At 35.9% G+C, this 21,257-nt stretch overlaps 4 protein-coding genes across 4 annotated transcripts; 2 read left to right on the plus strand and 2 right to left on the minus strand.

The window, feature by feature from the left end:
* The first annotated feature begins 1,989 nt into the window (after nt 1-1,989).
* Nucleotides 1,990-5,597, plus strand: LOC123915003 (PKS-NRPS hybrid synthetase cheA-like). The gene is made up of 3 exons (XM_045966162.1): nt 1,990-2,059; nt 2,432-4,224; nt 4,363-5,597. The coding sequence occupies exons 2-3, from the start codon at nt 2,434-2,436 to the stop codon at nt 5,356-5,358; spliced, it is 2,787 nt and encodes a 928-aa protein (XP_045822118.1). The 5' UTR covers nt 1,990-2,059; nt 2,432-2,433; the 3' UTR covers nt 5,359-5,597.
* A 1,142-nt stretch (nt 5,598-6,739) lies between these two features.
* LOC123915004 lies at nt 6,740-7,132 on the plus strand. The gene has a single exon (XM_045966163.1). It carries the CDS (start codon nt 6,740-6,742, stop codon nt 7,130-7,132), a length of 393 nt encoding a protein of 130 aa, XP_045822119.1.
* A 633-nt stretch (nt 7,133-7,765) lies between these two features.
* LOC123915005 (protein MAIN-LIKE 1-like) lies at nt 7,766-10,558 on the minus strand. The gene is made up of 4 exons (XM_045966164.1): nt 10,313-10,558; nt 9,442-9,931; nt 8,662-9,336; nt 7,766-8,518 (listed from the first exon to the last, which is right to left on the minus strand). Exons 2-4 carry the CDS (start codon nt 9,922-9,924, stop codon nt 7,766-7,768), a joined length of 1,911 nt encoding a protein of 636 aa, XP_045822120.1. The 5' UTR covers nt 9,925-9,931; nt 10,313-10,558.
* A 5,914-nt stretch (nt 10,559-16,472) lies between these two features.
* On the minus strand, nt 16,473-20,333 carry LOC123914064 (probable receptor-like serine/threonine-protein kinase At5g57670). The gene is made up of 10 exons (XM_045965039.1): nt 20,029-20,333; nt 19,846-19,928; nt 19,434-19,665; nt 18,720-19,310; nt 18,377-18,625; nt 18,122-18,285; nt 17,935-18,008; nt 17,704-17,851; nt 17,396-17,545; nt 16,473-17,303 (listed from the first exon to the last, which is right to left on the minus strand). Exons 1-10 carry the CDS (start codon nt 20,180-20,182, stop codon nt 17,064-17,066), a joined length of 2,085 nt encoding a protein of 694 aa, XP_045820995.1. The 5' UTR covers nt 20,183-20,333; the 3' UTR covers nt 16,473-17,063.
* Between the last annotated feature and the right edge of the window lie 924 nt (nt 20,334-21,257).

The following is a 21,257-nucleotide window of genomic DNA, read 5'->3' on the forward strand; positions in this document are numbered from 1 at the left end:
TTCCATTTAATACTTTGAACTCAATTATTTCGTTGTAAATTAATTTTTTATTTTTTTTTTATACCAAAATTCATAATTTTTTTTTCTCTACAAATAGAGACTTGGTTCGTTTGATTTAGACACAGTAAAAAAAACCCAATTTTTCACTACCTTAATCTCATTTTTCACTACCTTACATCAACTCACTGAAACCATTCTACCAGGAAAATGGTTTCAGAGTATAAATCTCTGAAACCATTCTACCAGCTAAATGGTTTCAGAAGCAAACACAATTAATAAATTACTCACTGAAACCATTCTACCAGTAAAATAGTTTCAGAGTACAACTATGTGCAACCATTCTACAAGCTAAATGGTTTCAGAAGCAAATAACTAATAATCAACTTACTGAAACCATTCTACCAGCAAAATGGTTTCAGATTACAACTCTCTGAAACCATTGTACCAGATAAATGGTTTCAGAAGCAAACACAATTAATAAATTACTCATTGAAACCATTCTACCAGTAAAATGGTTTCAGAATACAACTATGTGCAACCATTATACCAGTAAAATGGTTTCAGAAGCAAACATTAGTTTTTAATTACCGTTTTATCTCATTTAATTAACTAAAAATAGTTTCAGGTCTCCAAAAATTTCATAAAATATACCAAAAGTTCCAGAATATTATCTACTATTTTCCTGGTATAATGGTTTCAGTAAGTTGGTTGAGTGGTGCGTGTTAAATTACAACACACAAGTAACGTATTTAGTAGACAAAAAATGAGATTAAGGTAGTGAAAAATTGCATTTTTTTTTCGGTGTCCAAATCAAACGAACCAAGTCTATATTTGTAGAAAAAAAATTATGAATTTTGGTATAAAAAATAAAAAATTAATTTACAACGAAATAATTGAGTTCAAAGTATTAAATGAACAAAAATCACGTCCAGCCAACCATTGTGTGACACGTGTCCTACTTTTAAAAAGCAAATTTTTCTCTCTCCAGGGTGTAATCCAGTGTGGCGCACGCGCTGGAATCTGATGGATCAGGATGATCTGGGCTGTCGGATTGATCAGACAGTCTTGATGAGATCAGATCTTGGCTGTCTGATGGAAATCAACGGTCTGTAACCATGGTCCTTCGGTACGCGCGCGACACTGGATCCGCGTCTATTAATGGGTATTTTGGTTAATTAATTAAAAAGAATGTGTATTTTGGTCCAATTGAAAAGGTGCACCTTGCTAACTTAGACCTAACTAGGGTCTAAGTTAGAAAACCCCTATATATATATATATATATATATATATATATATATATATATCAACGGCTTGGATTGAAAGTTTGGAACTGGTTAACACGTCTATGTAAGGTTGTTCACATGTGATTAGAGCTGTAAAAAGGGCCTTAAGGGGCCGGCCCTTTAAGGGGCGGACCCACTTATTCCTGATTATTAATTTTATTTAAATTTTAAACAATTTTTCTAGTGTCGTGAACTTATTCTCGTTTTCTTCAATCAGCACTGTCCACGATCGGCACCCTAAAAAAACTGTGTTTAAAATTTAAATAAAATTAATAATCAGGAATAAGTGGGTCCGCCCCTTAAAGGGTCGACCCCTTAAGGCCCTTTTTACAGCTCTACATGTGATGATTGGCTTCTTTTTTTTTTGTTACAATATTTGGTGGATTGGATCAAATGTTTGGACAAGTGTTACTGTTATGGACCTTAGAGCGATATTTTCTCTCCCCACCCCCCACATTTCTTTTATACCCCCCTTAAATCCCAATTTGCCCTTCGAAAATGACCAATTTTTTGGTTAGCAAATTCGGGTTTTACGAATCGAAAAAATAAAAACTTCGGTTTTTAAAAACCACTCGCTTTCTCCTTCGAGTTTTACGAATCGAAGTATGTTTATATAGAAAGCAACCTCTCACATTCTTCATCACTTTCAATACTTCATCCCCACACTACCAAAAGAGATCCCAAAATCCAATTCGTTTTTCAGTCAAATCGCTGCTTAAAATCAAGTTTGGAACGTTTGCTAAGGGTTGGAAGGCGATTTGAAGCACAATATTAAGGTAATCTTCCGTTTAATTTCTTTTATTTTCAACTGTCATATATGCTAGGTTGGTAGGTTTCTGACACAAAATCGTTCGATTTATAGAAATCGAAGGAATCCTTCGGTTAATACGAATCGAAATGACTGGAACTTTTGGTTTTGTGTTGGTTTAAACGTGTTTGCTTGCCAAGCCTAACCGAAGGATTCATTCGGTTGATACTAACCGAAATTACTGGAACTTTAATTTTTGCAATGTAAAATTACTTGCCTTGACTGTCTGTTTTGCTTGCATTGCCTTAACTGTTATGGATTATAGAATGTGCTACCAATTTTATATGTATTAAGTATTATATGTGGCTAATTATGTGTTTATCCCTCTTATATTATGTAGTTATGGCGGGCAAACGAGAGCTTGTGCTAGGTATCTGTGCCCCGGGAATTGTTGAGGTTCCGCCTGATAAACCTCCATCTAGACCTGTTGCATATGAGATTGATACATCAGATCATTTTTACACTGAAATGGCAACCCCTGACCGAGATGAGTTGATTAGATGGGCTCGGGAGATTGCCTTAAAGCTAAAGTTTGCAATTGTAATTGGCAAATCCGACAACGGCAGCGATAAGAGGAAGCAATATTTCAGGTTGGATTGCGAGCGGGGAGGCCGGTACGTGTCAACAAATAAGAAGCTAAAATCTGATCAAACCGGCACGAGGAAATGCGGCTGTCCATTTCGACTCCGTGGTTATTGTCATGCCGATAAAACATGGCATTTGACCGTTGTAAATGGCAAACATAACCACGAGTTGGACAAGGCAGTTGAAGGCCATCTCATTGTCGGTCGTCTCAAACCGGAAGAAAGGCAATGTATGGAGGAAATGTCAAGGAATTTGGTTCCGCCTAAGAATATAATGTCCACATTGAAAGATAGGGATCCAAACAACAAGACAACGGCAAAGCAACTCTACAATTTAAGTCATCGATTAAAACTTAAAATGAGGGCATCAATGACTGAAATGCAACACCTCTCCAAAAGACTTGTCGAGACCGGGTATTTTTTCAAACATAGGACGGTTGTTGCAGACGGATCCGAACACGTTCAAGACATTTTCTTTGCACATCCTAAATCTATAAGTTTGTTCAATTCTTTTCCTACTGTGCTTTTGATGGATTCGACATACAAAACAAACAAATACAAAATGCCGTTATTTGAGATTGTCGGATTCACATCAACTGGGAGATCTTTCAATGTTGGATTTGCTTGGCTTACCAATGAAAGAGAAGACAACTTCACTTGGGCTCTAGAGCAGTGTGTCAGTCTCTTAAGGAATGAGGATGTTAGACCGAAGGTGATTGTCACCGATAGGGATTTGGCTCTGATGAATGCAGTTTCCGAGGTATTTCCAACATCGGCTGCAATGGTTTGTCGTTTCCATGTAAAAAAGAACGTGAGCTCTAAGATGAAGGAAATTGTGAAAATCAAGAATGGAGAGAATGAGAAGCAGACTGATGTGTGGGATCAAATCACCGATGCTTTTAATGATGTGTTAGAGTCGCCAACGGAAAAAGAATATGCTGACAATGTTATGGTGTTTAGGGAGCTCTGTGCGAGATGGCCAAAGTTTTTGCGTTATGTTGAAGAGACTGTCCTAGACACTGATAAAGAAAGGGTTGTCAATGCTTGGGTAGACCAACATATGCACATGGGGAATCACACCACGAATAGAGCTGAATCATGTCATGGTGTGTTGAAAGGTTACTTGAAGGACGGTAACGGTGACTTGGTGAAAGGATGGGAAGCGATAAATAAGATGTTGATAAGTCAGTTCACCGAAGTACAAGGTGAATTCGGTCGGAGTATGTCTGTTGCGGAACACAGATACGATGATGATCCTCTTTACGCATTCTTGTTTTATAAAATCTCAAGAAAGGCTATGGATCACATTTATGACGAAGCAAACAGGGTCGAAGAATGTGGTATGGATAGCAAAAAGTGTGGCTGTGTTATGAGAAGGACATACGGGTTGCCATGTGCATGCTTGATTGCGAAGAAGATAAAAAATAACAAACCTATCCGACTGGATGAGATTCACCCTCAATGGAAGAAACTGTGTTTCGAAGATGAGCCGGCACCGGGCGATGTGGCTGACGATTATGATTGCTTGGCTGAGTGGAAAGCAATTCAGGTTATTACACATTCATAAATATAATGGTTACATTTCGTATACTTTTTTATTATGATTTTAATTTTACATTATGTGTATAATGTTACACTTTGTATACAATTAATTTTAATGAGTTTGATTTTTTTTCTTTCTTTGTAGGAACGATTAAAAACAGCCGATGTTAGCGTGAAGAATGATATTAGGAATCAACTTCGTCTCATTGCATATCCAGAAACCACCTCTGTGAAACCTCCGCTTCAAAAGGCCAAAACAAAAGGTGCTAGAAAGAAAAAATCAGTTCGTGTCACAAGATCCACGAGCAGGGATAAGTCTCGGTGGGAGCATGTTGATGATCATATTGCAGCTACACAGGCATCTCAGTCGCAACCAACAAAGTCAAAGCCGTCGACTTCACAAACAGTGCCTGAGGTGCCTAAAGAACTCGTCATCAGTACTTTGACTCCAGCACCTCCAGCACCTCCTGAAATTCCTTTTATCAACCATATGCCGAAGTTCATGCACCCATTTATTGAAGATATTATTGACGTTGAAGGTGACGGTTATTGTGGATACCGTGTGGTAGCTTTGCACCAAAAAGGAAATCAACAAGATTATGAGTTGATCAGACTGAACATGGAGAGGGAGCTGAGATTGCATAAGGAATCATATGTGGAGTTGTTGGATACTGAGCGTTACAAGTATGTCACGGATGCACTTTTCCCACCACCGAGAAGGAGTAAACATGCTATTGCAACCAAGGACAAATGGTTTACTTTTCCGGATATGGGTTACGTTGTGGCTACTCATTTTCAGAGGGTTGTTGTTCAACTATCAAATATGGAAAGGTGTGGAGCATCTAGAACTTGTTTCCCATTGCGTGGCAAACCTCCATCAGACACGTCAGACTTGGATTCCAAGATTATTTGCATCGGCGCGCTCGCTGACCACTTTGTGTTAGTGCGATTGAAAGTAGGATGTCCGATACCTCCAACGGCTCATCAGTGGAAAAACTCTTGTTCCGAAGAAGCTGCAGAATGGGAGCCCATGTTTTTGGATAGAATGCAAAAGTTTGGTGAGCTGTTGACCATTGAAAGAGCAGGCGATGACTTAGTCACGATTGGAAAGGGTAGCAAAGACGATCCGTTGGAATTGTAGTAGATTTTAGTAGTTTCATTTTGAATTAGCTAAGCGCATTATTTTTTGAAATGGTAGCTAAGCGCACTATTTTTTGAAAGGGTAGCTAAGCGCATTATTTTGTGATGTATACCATGCCGATTATGCTTTGTAACATATTAACTTTGTATGCGCAATTTACACATGAACCTTGGTTATGAAATGTGGTATTATTGTATATTGAACTTTGGTATTATTGTTATGAAATATGATTATGAAACTTTGGTTATGAAATGTTGTAACAAATTGTATTTAGCCTGATATAATTTTGGAAATGAATTGAAAGAAAAAACAGGTTTTGACCTCGACGATTTTGAGGTGGTTCTGCAAGTGATTCTGCATAACCTGGCCTTGTTTCTGCATAATTCGATCTTTATCAACCGAAATGTTCCAGTAATTTCGGTTTATATTAATCGAAACCTATGTTTCGGTTTCTGCGAGTCGAAAGAAATTTAAATTTTGCGAAACAGAATATAGGGGGTATAAGAGACTTGATGGGGGGGATTGAAGAAAGGTAGGTATTATGTGAAAAATGATCGAAATTGCACCGACAAGTTTTTGTGGTCGATATTGTACCGACAATATTTTGTGGTCGATATTGCACCGACAATATTTTCGTGGTCGATATTCGTGGTCGATATTGCACCGACAATATATGTGGATATTATTGATTTCTATGTATTATAAATACGTATAGGGAGAGTTAGAAAATAATTGAAATCGTTTTCTACAAAATGAGTACTTCAAAACGGTTTGTTAAAAATAATTTAGCGACTTCTTATCCATTTTCAATCAAGTTTCGCGGTAACGACGAGTTGTTCTGCGTTGATTTGAAAAACACTTTAACAACTCTTCAAACTATCAAAAATACGATTGAAGCCATGTATCGCTTCAAATACGCTAGACAAATCAAAATAGACAAACTAGCGTATTATGAGTCATATATCGATCTGGCAGCTGACCATGTTGGAGGATATGATGATGCACCACGGAAATACGAATGGAAAGAGTTGAAAGATGATGAAGATGTGAGAAAAATGTTCGACTGGATTGAAATTGATCCGAAATATCCACGTTTGTATGCTACCTTATGTTGTTGATTTTCCGTTTATGTTTTGATTTTCCGTTTATGTTGTTGTTGAATTTTATATTACGTTACGTAATTTTCAGTTAATGAATGTTTGAATTAAAAATGTAAGTTGTAAGTTTTTTAATTAATCAATATGTGCAACAATAACCATCACCTTCCATTTAAACTTCACCTACCACATTAACCATCACCTACCACAATAATGTGCAACAATATCATCTATAAATTAATGTACATTACCACATCTTTTTTCAACACTCAACTCACAAAAAAATGGATGTCTCACTCACACAACGCATGAGATCTACCCTTGCAGCAGTTTACTTCAACCACGAAAAACCAATTTTGTTTCGCATTAACGATGGTGAAACGTTCGATGGTCTGAAACAACAACTGAACGAGCTGAATCGTACCACCAACAACCAGAACGATAACAGAACAGTTTCGAGTCTCAAGTACCGTAAACCGTCGATCGGTCCCGACGGACGCATTTCCTTCACCGATATGATGCTTGAAAACAATGATGATATTGAAACTATGTTCTCAATTTTCGAGCAGTATAGCAACAGGGGGCCTATCGAATTAGATGCAACGCTGACAAGATATGTCGAAGCCATCCTTGCTAGCCTTGTTCGTCCGGAAGATCGAAATCATGTTTCCATTTGATGCGTTGTAAAAATTTCATTCCGATGTAATTCCTAATTTCCGTTTATTGTGTTTGATTTGTCTAATTTCGTTTTAGTATTAAAGTTTGTTTCAATATTAGAGTTCTATCGAAACAATTTTAATATCGAGTTAAATCCTACCATTCTTCAATCATACCATTCTTCAATCCCCCCCATCATGTCTTTTATACCCCCTATATACATGAATTTCGCAAAATATAACTAATTTCGACCCGCAGAAACCGAAACTTAAGTTTCGATTGATACAAACCGAAATTACTGGGAATTTAAACAATTTCGATCCGTACAAACCGAAGTATATCAGGCCAAAAAACCAGTCAATGTGAGTCTCTGCCTTGCACCACCTCTACACATTTGAGGTCCAAACCTGTTTATAACACATTTTAGTATGTTATATATGACAGAGCATCAACATATTAACCATCCAATCTAAAAATATTTTAGCGATTAATAAAAAACGTAACAACCGGTAACAAATTACGAATTAAACGATACTAAAATACGTAGTGTACTACATCCAATTGTCATAATCAAAGTTACATCAAAAATAAAAACAAACATCAGAGTTTATAAACAACCACGTCAACATTAAAGTTACAAAAACAAACAAAGTCTACCCCCGAGTGTGGTAGCGTGTCCCCTTCCCCCGCTTAATTCGCCTATAAGCAAGTATCGGATTAAGCAAATTCAGAATCCGCTGCAAAGTACCATGAATTGGAGTTCCTTCAACCGCCTCACCATCGCGAACTGCCCTTTCGACCTCAACCTTGACACTCCGGCAAACTTGCATTAGATTAGGGTCATTTCTTGCTTCCGCCGCCTCTATTAACACCTCTAAATTAGGTGGCCTTGGTGGTGATTCAGGAGCTTCTACGGGTCGCATAACTGGATGCGACACTCTATAAAACCATGACATATATCCGGGTTCAGTGTCCCACGGGCTTGTAACAGGCCGACCCCTCATCTCTTCATCTATCATCCTCAGCTCCAATTCTTCCGTAAACACACGATCTATCTCACACAAGTTCATCCCCGGCGTTGCAGACATACTCGGGTTTCTTGGAATGCCTTGCACATGTTGAAATTGTCTTAGCACACGTTCCGGTAAATGCTTGGCTTTCAATTTACCACACCTTAACCATCCAGAAAACCAACATGCATTTATCAAAGGTCGCACTTGTCGGTGGGCATCATACGGGCTGAACACGCAATCGTAAGTTTGAATATTGTCCAAACTGCTTCTATATCCAGCTGCATCCTTATGTCCTTGCCCAGGAACAACCTTTGAATTTAGTGGCATGTTCGCTGTATATCTAGGAGCCTCCACCCACACACTAAGTCTTGGAAAGTGCGCAATAATCCATCCCTGAAAGTATGACGAACAAGATTCATTATAGCCAAACATAGTCTATGTGACAAATTAGACAAATACAAATAATATCTTATATAACGCTCATATATTTTTACCTGAAGAAATTACATGTAGCCAGCCATCTGAGTCGTGCTAACCGCAGACCCGTGATCCAAATAATGCTGCAGATGAACAAGAGCAGCAGCACCCCAATTCCATTCATGAACGCATGACAAATCTTGAAAGTACTGCAAATACACAACATCCGCGTAGTAACTGCTCTTGTTGCTGAATATGGTACAACAGACCAAATGTAGCATAAAAGCCCTTACGCTCCTCTCCCTGTAAAGCCTAACAACATGCGCCGGCTTATTTTCAGCAATCGCTCTTTCAGCAGACGTCTGGTTTGTTGTGTATAGAGTTTGCAGGGTAGTATGCTTCAAATGTACCCCGTTGGTTTCGGCAAATGCTTTATCAATATCCTCTCGCACAACTCCTAGATATGAACTAACCATGTCAGCCCCTTCTCCCCTTGACATCTTCGTATGGTTCAAAAACTTTCCTTGGATTGGAAGATGTAACAGACATTGTACATCGTCCAATGTGATGCCGAGCTCACCTAACGGAAGGTGGAAAGTACTTGTTTCCGGATGCCATCTTTCAACAAATGCCCATATAACCCCATAGTCAAGTACGCTAAAATTGACACGGGTAAGCGGCTCCAATCCCGATGCTTCTATTGGATCCCAAAACCACCTCTCACTACGAGGCGGTTTGATGATGTCCATAACCTTTTTCCCGCTAGCTTGGCAACGCAGAGTCCTCTTTAAAACCTGAAAAATTCCAACAACACAAAACATTGAAAACTTAATTAACATAATCACAGTATTTAAAACAATTAATACATTTAATAAAACAATTAATACACTTAACGGTACCTCGTGATCATCTGGTTCTGCATCCCATATCGGAACCGCCCTATGATTTCCGTATTGTGTTAATAATGACATATCACTTGGTCCTCCTCCATAACCCTCATTTGCTGCATCTCGTCGTGGTTGCCGTGGTCGCTGTTGCGGTCTCCGTCGTGGTGGTTGTTGCGGTTCTTCAATTTGCGGTTCATCAGGTTGCGGTTCATCAGGTTGCGGTTCTTCAGGTTCGCCATACTCGGCATCCTGATTTAGAAATTGATCCGCGTCAAAATCATCATCCTCAGCAGCATTTTGTGCTTGGCCTAAACGTGACCGTGTACGCGTACGCGAACCACCCGCCTCAGCATCATGTGTCCCTCGCGCCGGAATTGGTCCTTGCTGCTTACTACGACCTCGTTTGGCAGGGCGATTTGCAGCAAGCTCTCTACGAGCGGAAGCATTTGCATTGCTTGGCTTGCCATGCCTACCTCTCCCAACATTTTCTTCCATATTTATCCTAACATGGAAAAATATAGTCACACTCAATACAATCTTATAAACCATGATAAATTCAAACTATAATTCAATCAACGTTTAATGCTAACACCTATGGAAACATTATTCGTATGGAAACACATTTAATTTGACTTAGACATTTTGTCGAACACGTAGTGTAGACCATAATACCAACTAATGACATACACAAATTGAACCTAATATCACATGCATTCATGTTAACATCTAACTAAACTAACAACTAATCATTAATTCAACAATTCAAACATAGAATTTTGAGATAGAAAATTACTCAGGGAGGGAAAAAAAACGTAGAAAAGAGTGAATGTGATAAGAAAAACATGGAATGAGAAAAGAGTGAATGTAAATGCATGGAACTTACTTGATTAAGAATGGTTTGAGGTAGGATGTTGAAGTTTTCCACAAAATCGCTCTCAAGAAGAAGAAGGAGTGGTGTTGTTGGTGTTTAGAAGAAAAAACGTAACTGAGAGGAGAAGTTAAGCTTCTGTTTCTATATCAGTTAACTTCGGTTAACAAAACTCGAAGGGAAAAGCGAACGATTTCTATTAACCGAATTTTTTTAAAGTTCGATTCGTATAACCCGAAACACCGTGCAGGGGCAAAAACGTAAGTAAGGGGGGTATAAAAGAAACGTGGGGGGCCTAAAGAGAAAATATCCCTTAGAGCATATGTTCTTGTTATGGACCTCGTTAAAACAACTTATTGTATCAATGTTTAATATGTGAAATATTATTATGGTTAATGATAATTTGTCTAATAGTAGGGTTAAATATGTTTTTGGTCTGTTTAAATATATCAATTTTTATTTTTAATTCTTATAAAAATATCTTTCGAACTCTATGAAAAAAAATCTTTCAATAATAATATTAGTTGAATTGGGATTATTTGGTTCCAAGCGGCTTGAGTTTAGTTGAGTCACGGTGACAAAAACTGAGTTAGACTAACAATACTTGAATAAAGGCTATTAGGTCTCAAGCGGCGTGAGTTTAATCGAGTTAAAGACTCTTACTTGGAGACCGAAAATTAGCAAATAGAAATTTTTTTGGACTAATTTTTATTTTTGTACAAATCTCTTAAAAAAGTTTATGAATTATGATCCATTATTTTTATTTTTGTTGGTATAAATATTTTCTCAATATTTTCCACCCTCGATTAGAGACCAAAAATTAGCTACCAAAATATTTTTTTAACTAATTTTTTTTTGTACAAATTACATAAAAAAAAATATATAATCCAATTTTCGTTTTTGATAAAAAAAAAAAAATTCCTCATTTGTTTCCAACTAATTTTACTCCTCTCACACTGTACGACTTCCCTCATGTCCTCATTTTCCCAAATCAAATCTCATTTCCTCAATTTTCAATTTTTTCAATTAAAACTCTCAAATCAGCTTCAATTCTTATTCTAAACCCAAAATCAATTTCGAAAAATACTTCACCTACGCCGTCTCTTCTCCGCCACACTACATAAGCCGTGTATTCTCGTCTTCTCCGCACCACCACCTCTGATAAATTGATGTTAATGTTAAGAATATAGATAGTTAGTTAATCAACTAGAGTTAGTTGATAGGTTACCAAGTTAGTTAGGAGGTTATAAAGTCAGTTAGGGAGTTAGTTACTCCAAATAGTCCTATAAATAAGCTACTTCATTGTACATTTTACTCATTCTTTTATCAATCTATATTCATTCAATATGAATTTCTATGAGTATCTTCCCCATGAATACTCTTATGCACTCTATCTTGCCGACATCTATGATCTTTATCCCTTCGATTCCATGATTCATAACAGTTAACACGACGATAAGAAGACGAAAACATGCAACCAAGAAAGATGTAAGATTAAATGGATGTAAATGCAAAGAAAGAAGCAATTAATCAATGGCTATGACTTTTTATTATCGATTGGGTTTTTAAAAATGGGAACCACCTCAACAACGGATCTCTTTTTCTTTTGACAAAATAAAAAAACAACAAAAATGAAGTAAATGGGGGATACAACTGTGTTTCTTTTTAAAATGTTAATAATTATTGGATATTATATTATGTTATTATTTATGGTGTGTAGGAATCTTTTAACCGGATCTAAACCTGTGATAGTCAGTTATTTTCATTGGTCCATGAACAAATTCATGAATTAGTCGAGGCTAAACGGAACCTATCACTCAAATAATGAACATCAAGCACAATGCTTTTTTTTTTGGTAGAACATCAAGCACAATGCTTTGCTACCAAAAAAAAAATAATTGGAGCGGAAGTGAATTCAATTTATGTGAAATTTGAACTAGTTATTACTACTAATTTGCTTTATTTAAATTAGATTAGATATTCATTACTATTAATCTTTTATATTATAAGCTTGTATACACAAGCAAATCCTAAACCCTAATTTGTTTTCCCTGTTTTCTCTCCATTTTATCTTGCAATTTTTATTAAAAAATAATACAATTTTGTCTTGATTAGGATTTGAAACCGCAACCCTTTAGTGCAAAGCAATATTTCCAACCACTATGCAAGTATACCAATTGTGATTAAAATTATGTGCAATAATTGATAAGCACCATCAATTTTAAAAGTATATCATATCAAAATTATTGTTGACTATATTATTCATCACGAAATATTTTTATGTCTTTCCTGATCAATGATTTTTTTCCACCGGATCATAAATTTAGAGAATAATTATCATGTGAGATTTGGAAAGTTATTATCATGTGTGATTTGGAAAGTTATTATCAAACTCAATTCTGCTAAATCAATTTTTTTTGCAATACAACCAAACACAACCATAGTCATGTCACTAATCACATTCATTATTTTGATTTTAACATTGCAGATTTAATATTAACCGATGATCAATTAATATAATATGCACTAGCAGATATTGAGATGATGTTACGTAGTTGTGGGAAGAGTTTAAAAGATTATCCTCCAATGCTTAGAGCAGACACATTATTAGTTCATGATATACAAAACAGTTTAATACACGACGAATTGAATTATAACAGACAATCATTAGCTGAGGAACATGTTAAATTGATGTTAACTATGACTTCAGAGCAACGTAAAGTATATGGCACAATCATGACAAGAGTTAACGAAAACAAACCTGGTGTGTTTTTTCTTTATGGTTATGGCGGTACATGGAAGACATTTATCTAGAGGGTCATGTCAGCCGCATTATGCTCAAAAGGTGAGATAGTTTTAACAGTTGCCTCAAGTGGGATCGCTGCATTGCTTATACCTGGCGGTAGAACAACACATTCAAGGTTTTGTATTCCTCTAAATGTTGACGAGTTTTCAACATGTACCATAGTTCCTAAAAGCCCTTTGGCGCTATTAATACTAAAAGCAAAGCCCATTATATGGGATGAAGCACCAATGATGCACAAACACTGTTTCGAAGTTGTTGATCGAACTTTAAAATATATTCTCAAGTCTGTCGATGAAAAAAATAAACACATTCCTTTCGGTGGGAAAGTTGTTGTTTTTGGCGGAGATTTTAGACAAATTCTACCAGTAATACCCAAAGGTACAAGGCCAGAAGTTGTTCATGCTACTATTAATTCTTTAGTTCTTTGGAATTTTTGTGAAGTTTTAACATTGAGTAAAAACATGAGGCTTCTCGGTGGTGCTTCGAGTGCAAACGTTGAACAAAGAAGATTGTTTTTTGAATGGGTTTTGGGTATTGGCGATGGATAAATTGGAGATGACAACGATGATGATTTAGAACTTGACATTCCATCAGATTTGTTGATTCCAAGTTCAGGTGATCATCTTGCTTTTATCGTTGAAAACACCTATCCCCAACTTTTACAAAATATGAACGATATAACGTATTTCCAAAATAGAGTTATACTAGCTCCTAAAAATTCAATAGTAGACACAATAAATGATTATATGTTGGATTTAATTCCTGGTGAAGAAAAAACATAATTGAGTTATGATACTCCACTCACACAAAATGTATACGGTCAAACAGTGGATGATGTTCATACTCCCGAATTTTTGAACATGATTTCTACGTTGGGACTTCCAAATCACAAGTTGAGACTTAAAGTTGTAGTTCCAGATATGCTATTAAGGAATTTGAATCAAAAATTAGGATTATGCAATGGTACAAGACTTATTATTACGAGATTGGGAAAACGTGCTCTTGAAAGAAAAATTATTTCATGAAGTAATATTGGTGATCGGGTTTTCATACATAAATTTTCTCTGACATCATCTGACGTGAGAATTCCTTTTAAATTTCAACGGAGACAATTTCCTATAATGATTTCTTTTGCGATGACTATTAATATAAGAGTCAGGGACAATCTTTAAAGTATGTTGGGATATATCTTCTGTCGCCAGTGTTTTCACATGGTCAGTTGCATGTTGCAATTTCAAGAGTTACTTCTAGAAAAGGATTAAAAATATTGATCATCGATGATGATGATGATGATGATGAAGATACGACTAAGACTTCGAATGTGGTCTATAAGGAAGTCTTCCGCAATATAACATAATTTTCTTTGTATGAATATTTTTCCAAAATAATTGTTGAACTATCGTTTAATGTTATTCAACTTTTTTCATATACCTTACATTATTGAAATTATCATATTTTATTTAATCATTATATAACTTACAGCTAATCAGACCCGTGCACCGCACGGGTCAATGTTCTAGTTTTGATAATAATTGAATCTCAAGTTCCACCTTGACGATGATAAGGTGTTTTTCAAGATGAGTAGGATATATAAGTCACAATACGATGGTTTTACATCTTTTTTCTATTATAATAAGTCAGTTTTTTTTTTTAATGTTCTAGATAAGTCTTTAAGATGAATATTGTTAAAGAATATATCAATTTATACTTATATATAGAGAAAATAGTTTTAGTAGTTTAGTGTAGTTTTTAGTCACTTTCAAAAATATTCTCCTCCAATGAAAAAAAAAAAACAACCACGTGATCACGAGCAATATTCTTCAAGCTCAACTAAAAAGTTTTTAGTCACTTTTAATTTATCGTTGTCAAACTCAATTTATGTTATATTGTCATCAAACTCAATATATTTAGAGTTTTTTTTTTTTTGTCATGTAGCTTAATGGGTAGAAAATTCACAGGTGAATAAGTGGAGTTCTTCGGTACAATTTTTTTTAAAGGAATTTCTTTTACCAAATGGAAAATGATAATACTCCCTCCGTCTCAATATATAAGAACTCATTTGACTAAATGTACTATTCATTTATCTTGTTTTGATCGTATTTTTGTAATAACATATAGATATAAACATTAGCATATGAGATCTTGTTTGATTTGTTTTGATGAGTATTTTCAAAATATCAAGTTTTTATAATTTTTACAAATAAACAATTAAATATATTAGTGATCAAAATTATACATTGACGTACATGCAATGATCAACTAAATCTTATATTTTGGAATAGAGGAGTAGTACGAAACTCACAACTTGCGAAAAAATTATGGACAGCTAAAGTAGAATTGTCTCTTTTTTCTAATTATTTTATTTAAAAATATTAAAATCACTCTGTATTTATCAAATTCGTGAGTTGCCATGCATGGGAAATTGTATGCTTTGAGAATAAGTAAAATGATAGCTCAAATCTTATCACCCCAAACTCTTCAAATCACGAGCAATTTAAAAATTATGAATAGACAACCATGAACCATGTGATCAAGAATATTCGGGATCCTCAACGACAACAAAAACAGTCCATCGGATTGATCTGGTCTCTCAATTGAGTATTTGGGACATCATGTTTCTGGGAGAACTTTCAATTGTTCTTGTTCTTTATATATTTCAGTGTTTTCAGATTAACTCAAGTATCAAAATGTTCACCTATCTTATTTTCTACGGCATTTCAAGTTTCAACAGATTCAATTGCTGGGAGAATGGCTGTTTTGCGATTTTCAAATACTAGTATGATGCAACTATTTACCGCATGAAGGATTTTTTTATACTCTTCTGCATGAAGGACTGATCAGTGTTTTCTTTAACAGTATCTCCCATAAGTGTATTCATTAAAGCATTTTTTTACTAGGTCTTTGGAATTTTGGTCATTGCTTTACTTCATTATTTCAAACTATCATTCTGTGTCCAAATTGAAAATTCTTTAATTTCATCAACCTCAGGAGTAAGGATCTTAATTCCATGTTTGAAAGTAGAAAAACCGTGCATTTTTTTAGTCAAAGTCAATAACATGCCACAATACAATGACTCCAAAGTCCAAACTTACAAGTAAACTAACTTCAAGGATTAGAATTATATACATGAAAACTTGACTTTCAATAGATAAACAGAGGATCAGAAGAAATATGTCCTAGACCCTTGAAAGGATTAGTAAATCTAACAATAACTTGCACAATCTGCCCAGATCATCAAAATAATATTTCTACATCATATGAGCTTCATCTCGATCGCCAATTAGATATGTGAATATCCAAGTTTTACTTGGAAGCGACCTATTTACGCTGGAAAAACTAAATAATTAAATAAAGGATCAAGCCAAAAGACATAATAAACATGGGAGTATGGGACTCATTCTTCAAATGCTATTTACAATTTCGTGCTTTATAATAATAGAATCTAAACCCAATGAAAGTTACCTTACCTTAACTTAAACTTTATGGTTTTAGTTTCAATCACACAATTCACATGAAAAGAAGGCAAATGGTTACAGTTAAAAATGACAAAGAGCTAGTCGTGTTTCAACCATAAGAAGAACAAATTGGTTACAGCTAAAAAAGGACTCAACAATGGTCCAAGTGGATTTTGGATGCAACACCATTTAACTTAGAAGCAAGAGAATGTTCTTTCGTGGCACAATATATATATATACTCTTCATTTTTTTAATCCAAATCTACATGTTAGCCACCTAGCCCGCTAGAATTTACTTCAGAAAGGCCAACGGCTTCTGTTAACATCTTTCTGTAAAACACGAACTGAAACGTAGCTACAAAGTCAAGGAGGGGGATAATTTTTGGACCTCTCTTCCAAGACCCAATCCACGCTGCCGCAGAATTCCAGAAATCTTAACTTAAGAAAACAAAATACTATAAACAAAACAAACATTTGATTCCCAAACAATACCGTGGTGAAGTAGTTAGTCAAAACTTGAAGAGCGACTCCATCTTCCTTGCAAATAGTCCTCCAATGAAACACTCTGCTCAGTGCTACTGATAGAAACTGCATCATCATCCAAGTCCTGCAACGCAAGGTTAAGATGGGACTGGATATTTGTTGGAACTGGTTCTTCATCAAATCCATCATGCGTCTCTGGTGCACAAACTTCTTGTTCTGCCCATCGTGTTACTTCTTCGTCGCCATTAAGAAGTTTCAGTATCTGCGTGATTGAAGAAACATGATTGATATCCAAAAGGACAAATAGGGTGGGACAAATGGAATGAAATGAATTTGCGTAGTCAAAGGACTTACAAGGCTGATTTGAGGTCGCAGTCTAGGAACTCGTCTAATACATAGAGTAGCAGCCAAAACCATTCTCTTGATCTCGCAATCGTTGTATTCACTGCCAAGGCTTGGGTCAAGCAACTGGGAAATCTTCCCACTTTTCAAGATTGATGTAGCCTGGATGTGGTGATTAATTAGTCACATTGACTTCCAACTCTTAGGATACAATACTTGTGGAATGTTAAGTTTTTTAATTAATACATGTTTTATTTATATAGATGCAGTGATGTAACAATCCTGGATGCTGAATTTACAATACTGTGAAAAGAACTTACCCACATAACAAGGCTCTCCTGGCCCTTTGGACATTCATTGTTAATGGGCTTCCTATTGGATAGAAGCTCAAGGAGTACAACACCAAAAGCATAAACATCAATTTTGTCGGTTACTCTACCGTGCATAAAATACTCAGGAGCTAGGTACCTGCCAGATAAAACCTTTTCAGACCAATGAAATGATGTAAAGATAAACAAGGTAGGGGAGGGAGGAAAGAGCATGCTACTCACCCAAAAGTTCCAGCCACATCAGTACAAATAATATGGGAAGAAGAAACCCAACTAGCCAGTCCAAAATCTGAGAGCTGAAGAAATAAACATGTGGCTTAAAGGATTAGTATAACTGAAATCAAGTTGGAAATAATATAAAAGGATGACCATATCTAACAGAACAAGGAGAGTAAATATTTTACAGCACCTGAGCCTCAAAATCGTCTGAAAGAAGGATATTAGAAGATTTGACATCTCTATGGATTACAGCTCGTGCACAGCCGTTATGCAGATAATCCAAGGCCTCGGCTACACCCACGGCCACCCGGTACCTCTCTTGCCATCCAAATGAATTATAGTCTTTTTTATTACCTATTCCATAAAGCACCACAGGATAAATTAAAGAATGTAAAGATTTACGTAATCACTAGAATTTAACAAACAAGGCCACATAAGTATCTACCGTGAAGGTTTTCTTCTAGGCTTCCCCTTGATAAAAAATCATAGACCAGTAATAAATGGTTTCCCTCTAAACAAAAACCAGATAGAGATATTATGTTCTTGTGATGCAAAGTTGTAACAATCTCAACTTCCTGAGCAAACTCTTTTAGGACATTTTCTGACGGCTTCAAAATTTTCACAGCCAATTCCTTGCCATCAGGAAGACATCCTCTGTAAACATCACTACTACCACCTTTGCCAACCAAATTTTCTGAAACAGACAATTAAAGAAAAGATCAGAACATATCTCAAGCAAGTGACTAGAATAAAAATTGGGAAACAAATATGGAGTCACGAAAGCTTACTGGATGAGAAGTTTACAGTTGCGGCTACAAGTTCCTGCAAACTATACAATCTACAAGAAGACGAATACTTCTCTCGTAAGACCAACAATTCTTCAGGAAGGTTACCGGTGTCACTACAAAGGGTGGGAGGAGGCAAGGTAATGGCAGATCCAAATGGCACAATGGCACCACTCTCCCCATCCAGGGGAGAATCATCAACTTTATCAATATTAATCTGTTTATGATCTGGATATACTACAGCTGAAGATTGAGTACTAGTACTGGAATGTCGTAATGCCCGTTGAAAAACAAATGTACTTTTCGGCGAAGACTTGGGAGTATGCTTTTTGTGCTGAAATACATGGCGAATAAGCGACCAACCAGGTTTTGACTGTTTGGAATTACCCACCACGGAATCATGATCATCAAGTTTTTGAAACGGTACCAAAGCAAGTGAGTTTTCCTTTTCACAATCATGATCAAGTAACTCCCCTTGATCAACTTCAGTTTCAGATATCTCTCGTAGAGCACAACTTCCACAATTCTTCACACTTTTATTAGTAAAAATCACCAACGATTTCGATGATAAATGTGGTCCTTCAGGTAATTTTTCTGCCATTACAAAAATAATAATCAAATAAAATTACTGATAAATAATTATATTGTATCCAAACCAAAGCTGAAAATAGCTACAATTGGAGGGGAAATGCAGAAAATGAAGGTGTGAAGCAAAACCTTGACCACTAGCTTCTCTTTGGAAAGCAATTTTGCCATTATCAACAGCAAAAACAGAAACACATTTATGCAATTTCTTCGCACAATACTTAGCAACCCACGACGACGAACGAATTGTATGATGAGATTTGGAAGTTCCTAAAATCACCGTTGAAACTCCAAACGCTTTCGCCTCTTGTACTAGAAGCTTCCTAACCGAATCACCTCTACACACTTTCAACCTAAGATCAACCTGAACATTAATAACAAAACAAACTCCGTTAATTCACTTTCCGTTAAAATTTTCCATCATTTTCTCAGCATCCAAACAAAAAGTGACGGAAACACAACGGTTTATTAATTATTTTCCCTCGTTTTCTGAGCATCCAAAAAATATAGAAATAGTAAACGAAACGAAAGTTACGAAACGAACCTGCTTTAAATTGCAGAAGCCTTCGTATACGGCGAGAACTGAATCAAAAGTTTTCACCAGAGATAGCAACGACGATGTTCCCTCTACACACAAAAATCACATTCTAGATTCAACACAAACGTTCAAAACAAAACCAAATGAGAAAAACAATGCTCATAGAGAGAGAGAGAGAGAGAGAGAGACCAGTGACTGTATCGAGAACGTGAAGCGCGATAACAAGGTCGCCGGGTTCGGCGACCTTAACGAGTGCCCACGTGAGTAATTCACGGCTGCGGGGATCTAATTTAACTCCGACTAGAACTTTCCGGCCAGTGCCTCCGTCGCCGATTAACTTCATTGGGAGAATCAGAGTTTGTTTTTGTTTTCGTGTTTCTCTCTCTTGTTGTTCGTGTTGTTGCTTTTATCTTGGGAATAGCGAGATAGAGAAAGAGAAGGAGAGAGAGAACGAATCATGGTGACTGTAAAAGCAAACTGTATTGGAGGAATGTTATTCTGTTTCTCGGTTTTGTGTGCGTGGTTTTAGATAGGATCTCAGCCGTTTGTTTAGCCGACCATTCTGGATAAATTAATTTTATGGAAATTAATTATGTATTGGCACGCACTAAGTGGATCGTTGATGACGTGGTAGATGATAAATCACCAATAATGGGATGGCAGAAGAACAGTGTAGTGTAGAAATCGAAGACCATGCTTTGAAAATGACTGGTTTGAAAACTTTGAAGTGGTTGATTTCTTCACAGTGTAATTATTTTTGGTACAATATTTCATTATTTAGTTTTTTTTTTAATGTGTTTTGAATGTTATTTCATTATTTAGTTGGTAAATGAATTGATAGAGTTTAATTATTTATGTTTTAAAAAAAATAGATAGAATTCTGAATTCAAATTTTTATTTTATAAAAATATATATAATTTTTCTTTTTATTCCTCTTCGTCGACGACTTTCGCCGATGTGATTGGAATTTTTTTAGGAGTTATGGTGATTGGGAATCTTTTAGATTTATATCGTACCGTCCAAAAAAAAAATTTGGATGGTTTTGATGTGTCCTTGTTGGACAAGGAATTCGAGGATAATGGATAAAATTCTGGTTCTTATCGTGGCCAGATTTATAGGCTACTTTAATTAGTGTGAGTTTTTTTTTTAATCTTAATTAGTGTGAGAATTTGACCGTAAAAGAATTTCATAAAATAGAAAAAGAATTGACCAAAAAATTTTGCTACTAAATTAGCGATAGAAAATGTTTATTTACACTGTGTTTGTTTAGGTTGATTTACAAAAGAGAGAAATAAGAAAGAGAGAGATAGCAAAGAAATAGGCTATTTCTATAGTTTGGAAGAGGAGATAAATCAGGAAAGAGAGAAATGTAACAGTTAGTAACTGCCAAAAACAAATCTCTCCATATTAGGAGAGAT

The sequence above is a fragment of the Trifolium pratense genome, linkage group LG3, assembly GCF_020283565.1.
Source record: "Trifolium pratense cultivar HEN17-A07 linkage group LG3, ARS_RC_1.1, whole genome shotgun sequence".
NCBI lineage: Eukaryota > Viridiplantae > Streptophyta > Magnoliopsida > Fabales > Fabaceae > Trifolium > Trifolium pratense.

What these genes read in the sequence shown, in the direction of transcription:
- LOC123915003 (XM_045966162.1), top strand. Translation starts at nt 2,434, where the DNA reads ATGGCGGGCAAACGAGAGCTTGTGCTAGGTATCTGTGCCCCGGGAATT. An exon ending in CTGAGTGGAAAGCAATTCAG is followed by an intron (nt 4,225 to 4,362) that starts GTTATTACACAT and finishes CTTTCTTTGTAG; the next exon opens with GAACGATTAAAAACAGCCGA.
- LOC123915004 (XM_045966163.1), top strand. Translation starts at nt 6,740, where the DNA reads ATGGATGTCTCACTCACACAACGCATGAGATCTACCCTTGCAGCAGTT.
- LOC123915005 (XM_045966164.1), bottom strand. Translation starts at nt 9,924, where the DNA reads ATGGAAGAAAATGTTGGGAGAGGTAGGCATGGCAAGCCAAGCAATGCA. An exon ending in CAGAACCAGATGATCACGAG is followed by an intron (nt 9,337 to 9,441) that starts GTACCGTTAAGT and finishes GGAATTTTTCAG; the next exon opens with GTTTTAAAGAGGACTCTGCG. An exon ending in ATTTGGATCACGGGTCTGCG is followed by an intron (nt 8,519 to 8,661) that starts GTTAGCACGACT and finishes TCATACTTTCAG; the next exon opens with GGATGGATTATTGCGCACTT.
- LOC123914064 (XM_045965039.1), bottom strand. Translation starts at nt 20,182, where the DNA reads ATGAAGTTAATCGGCGACGGAGGCACTGGCCGGAAAGTTCTAGTCGGA. An exon ending in CGTTCTCGATACAGTCACTG is followed by an intron (nt 19,929 to 20,028) that starts GTCTCTCTCTCT and finishes TTTTGTGTGTAG; the next exon opens with AGGGAACATCGTCGTTGCTA. An exon ending in GATGTGGCTGGAACTTTTGG is followed by an intron (nt 17,852 to 17,934) that starts GTGAGTAGCATG and finishes TTTATCTGGCAG; the next exon opens with GTACCTAGCTCCTGAGTATT.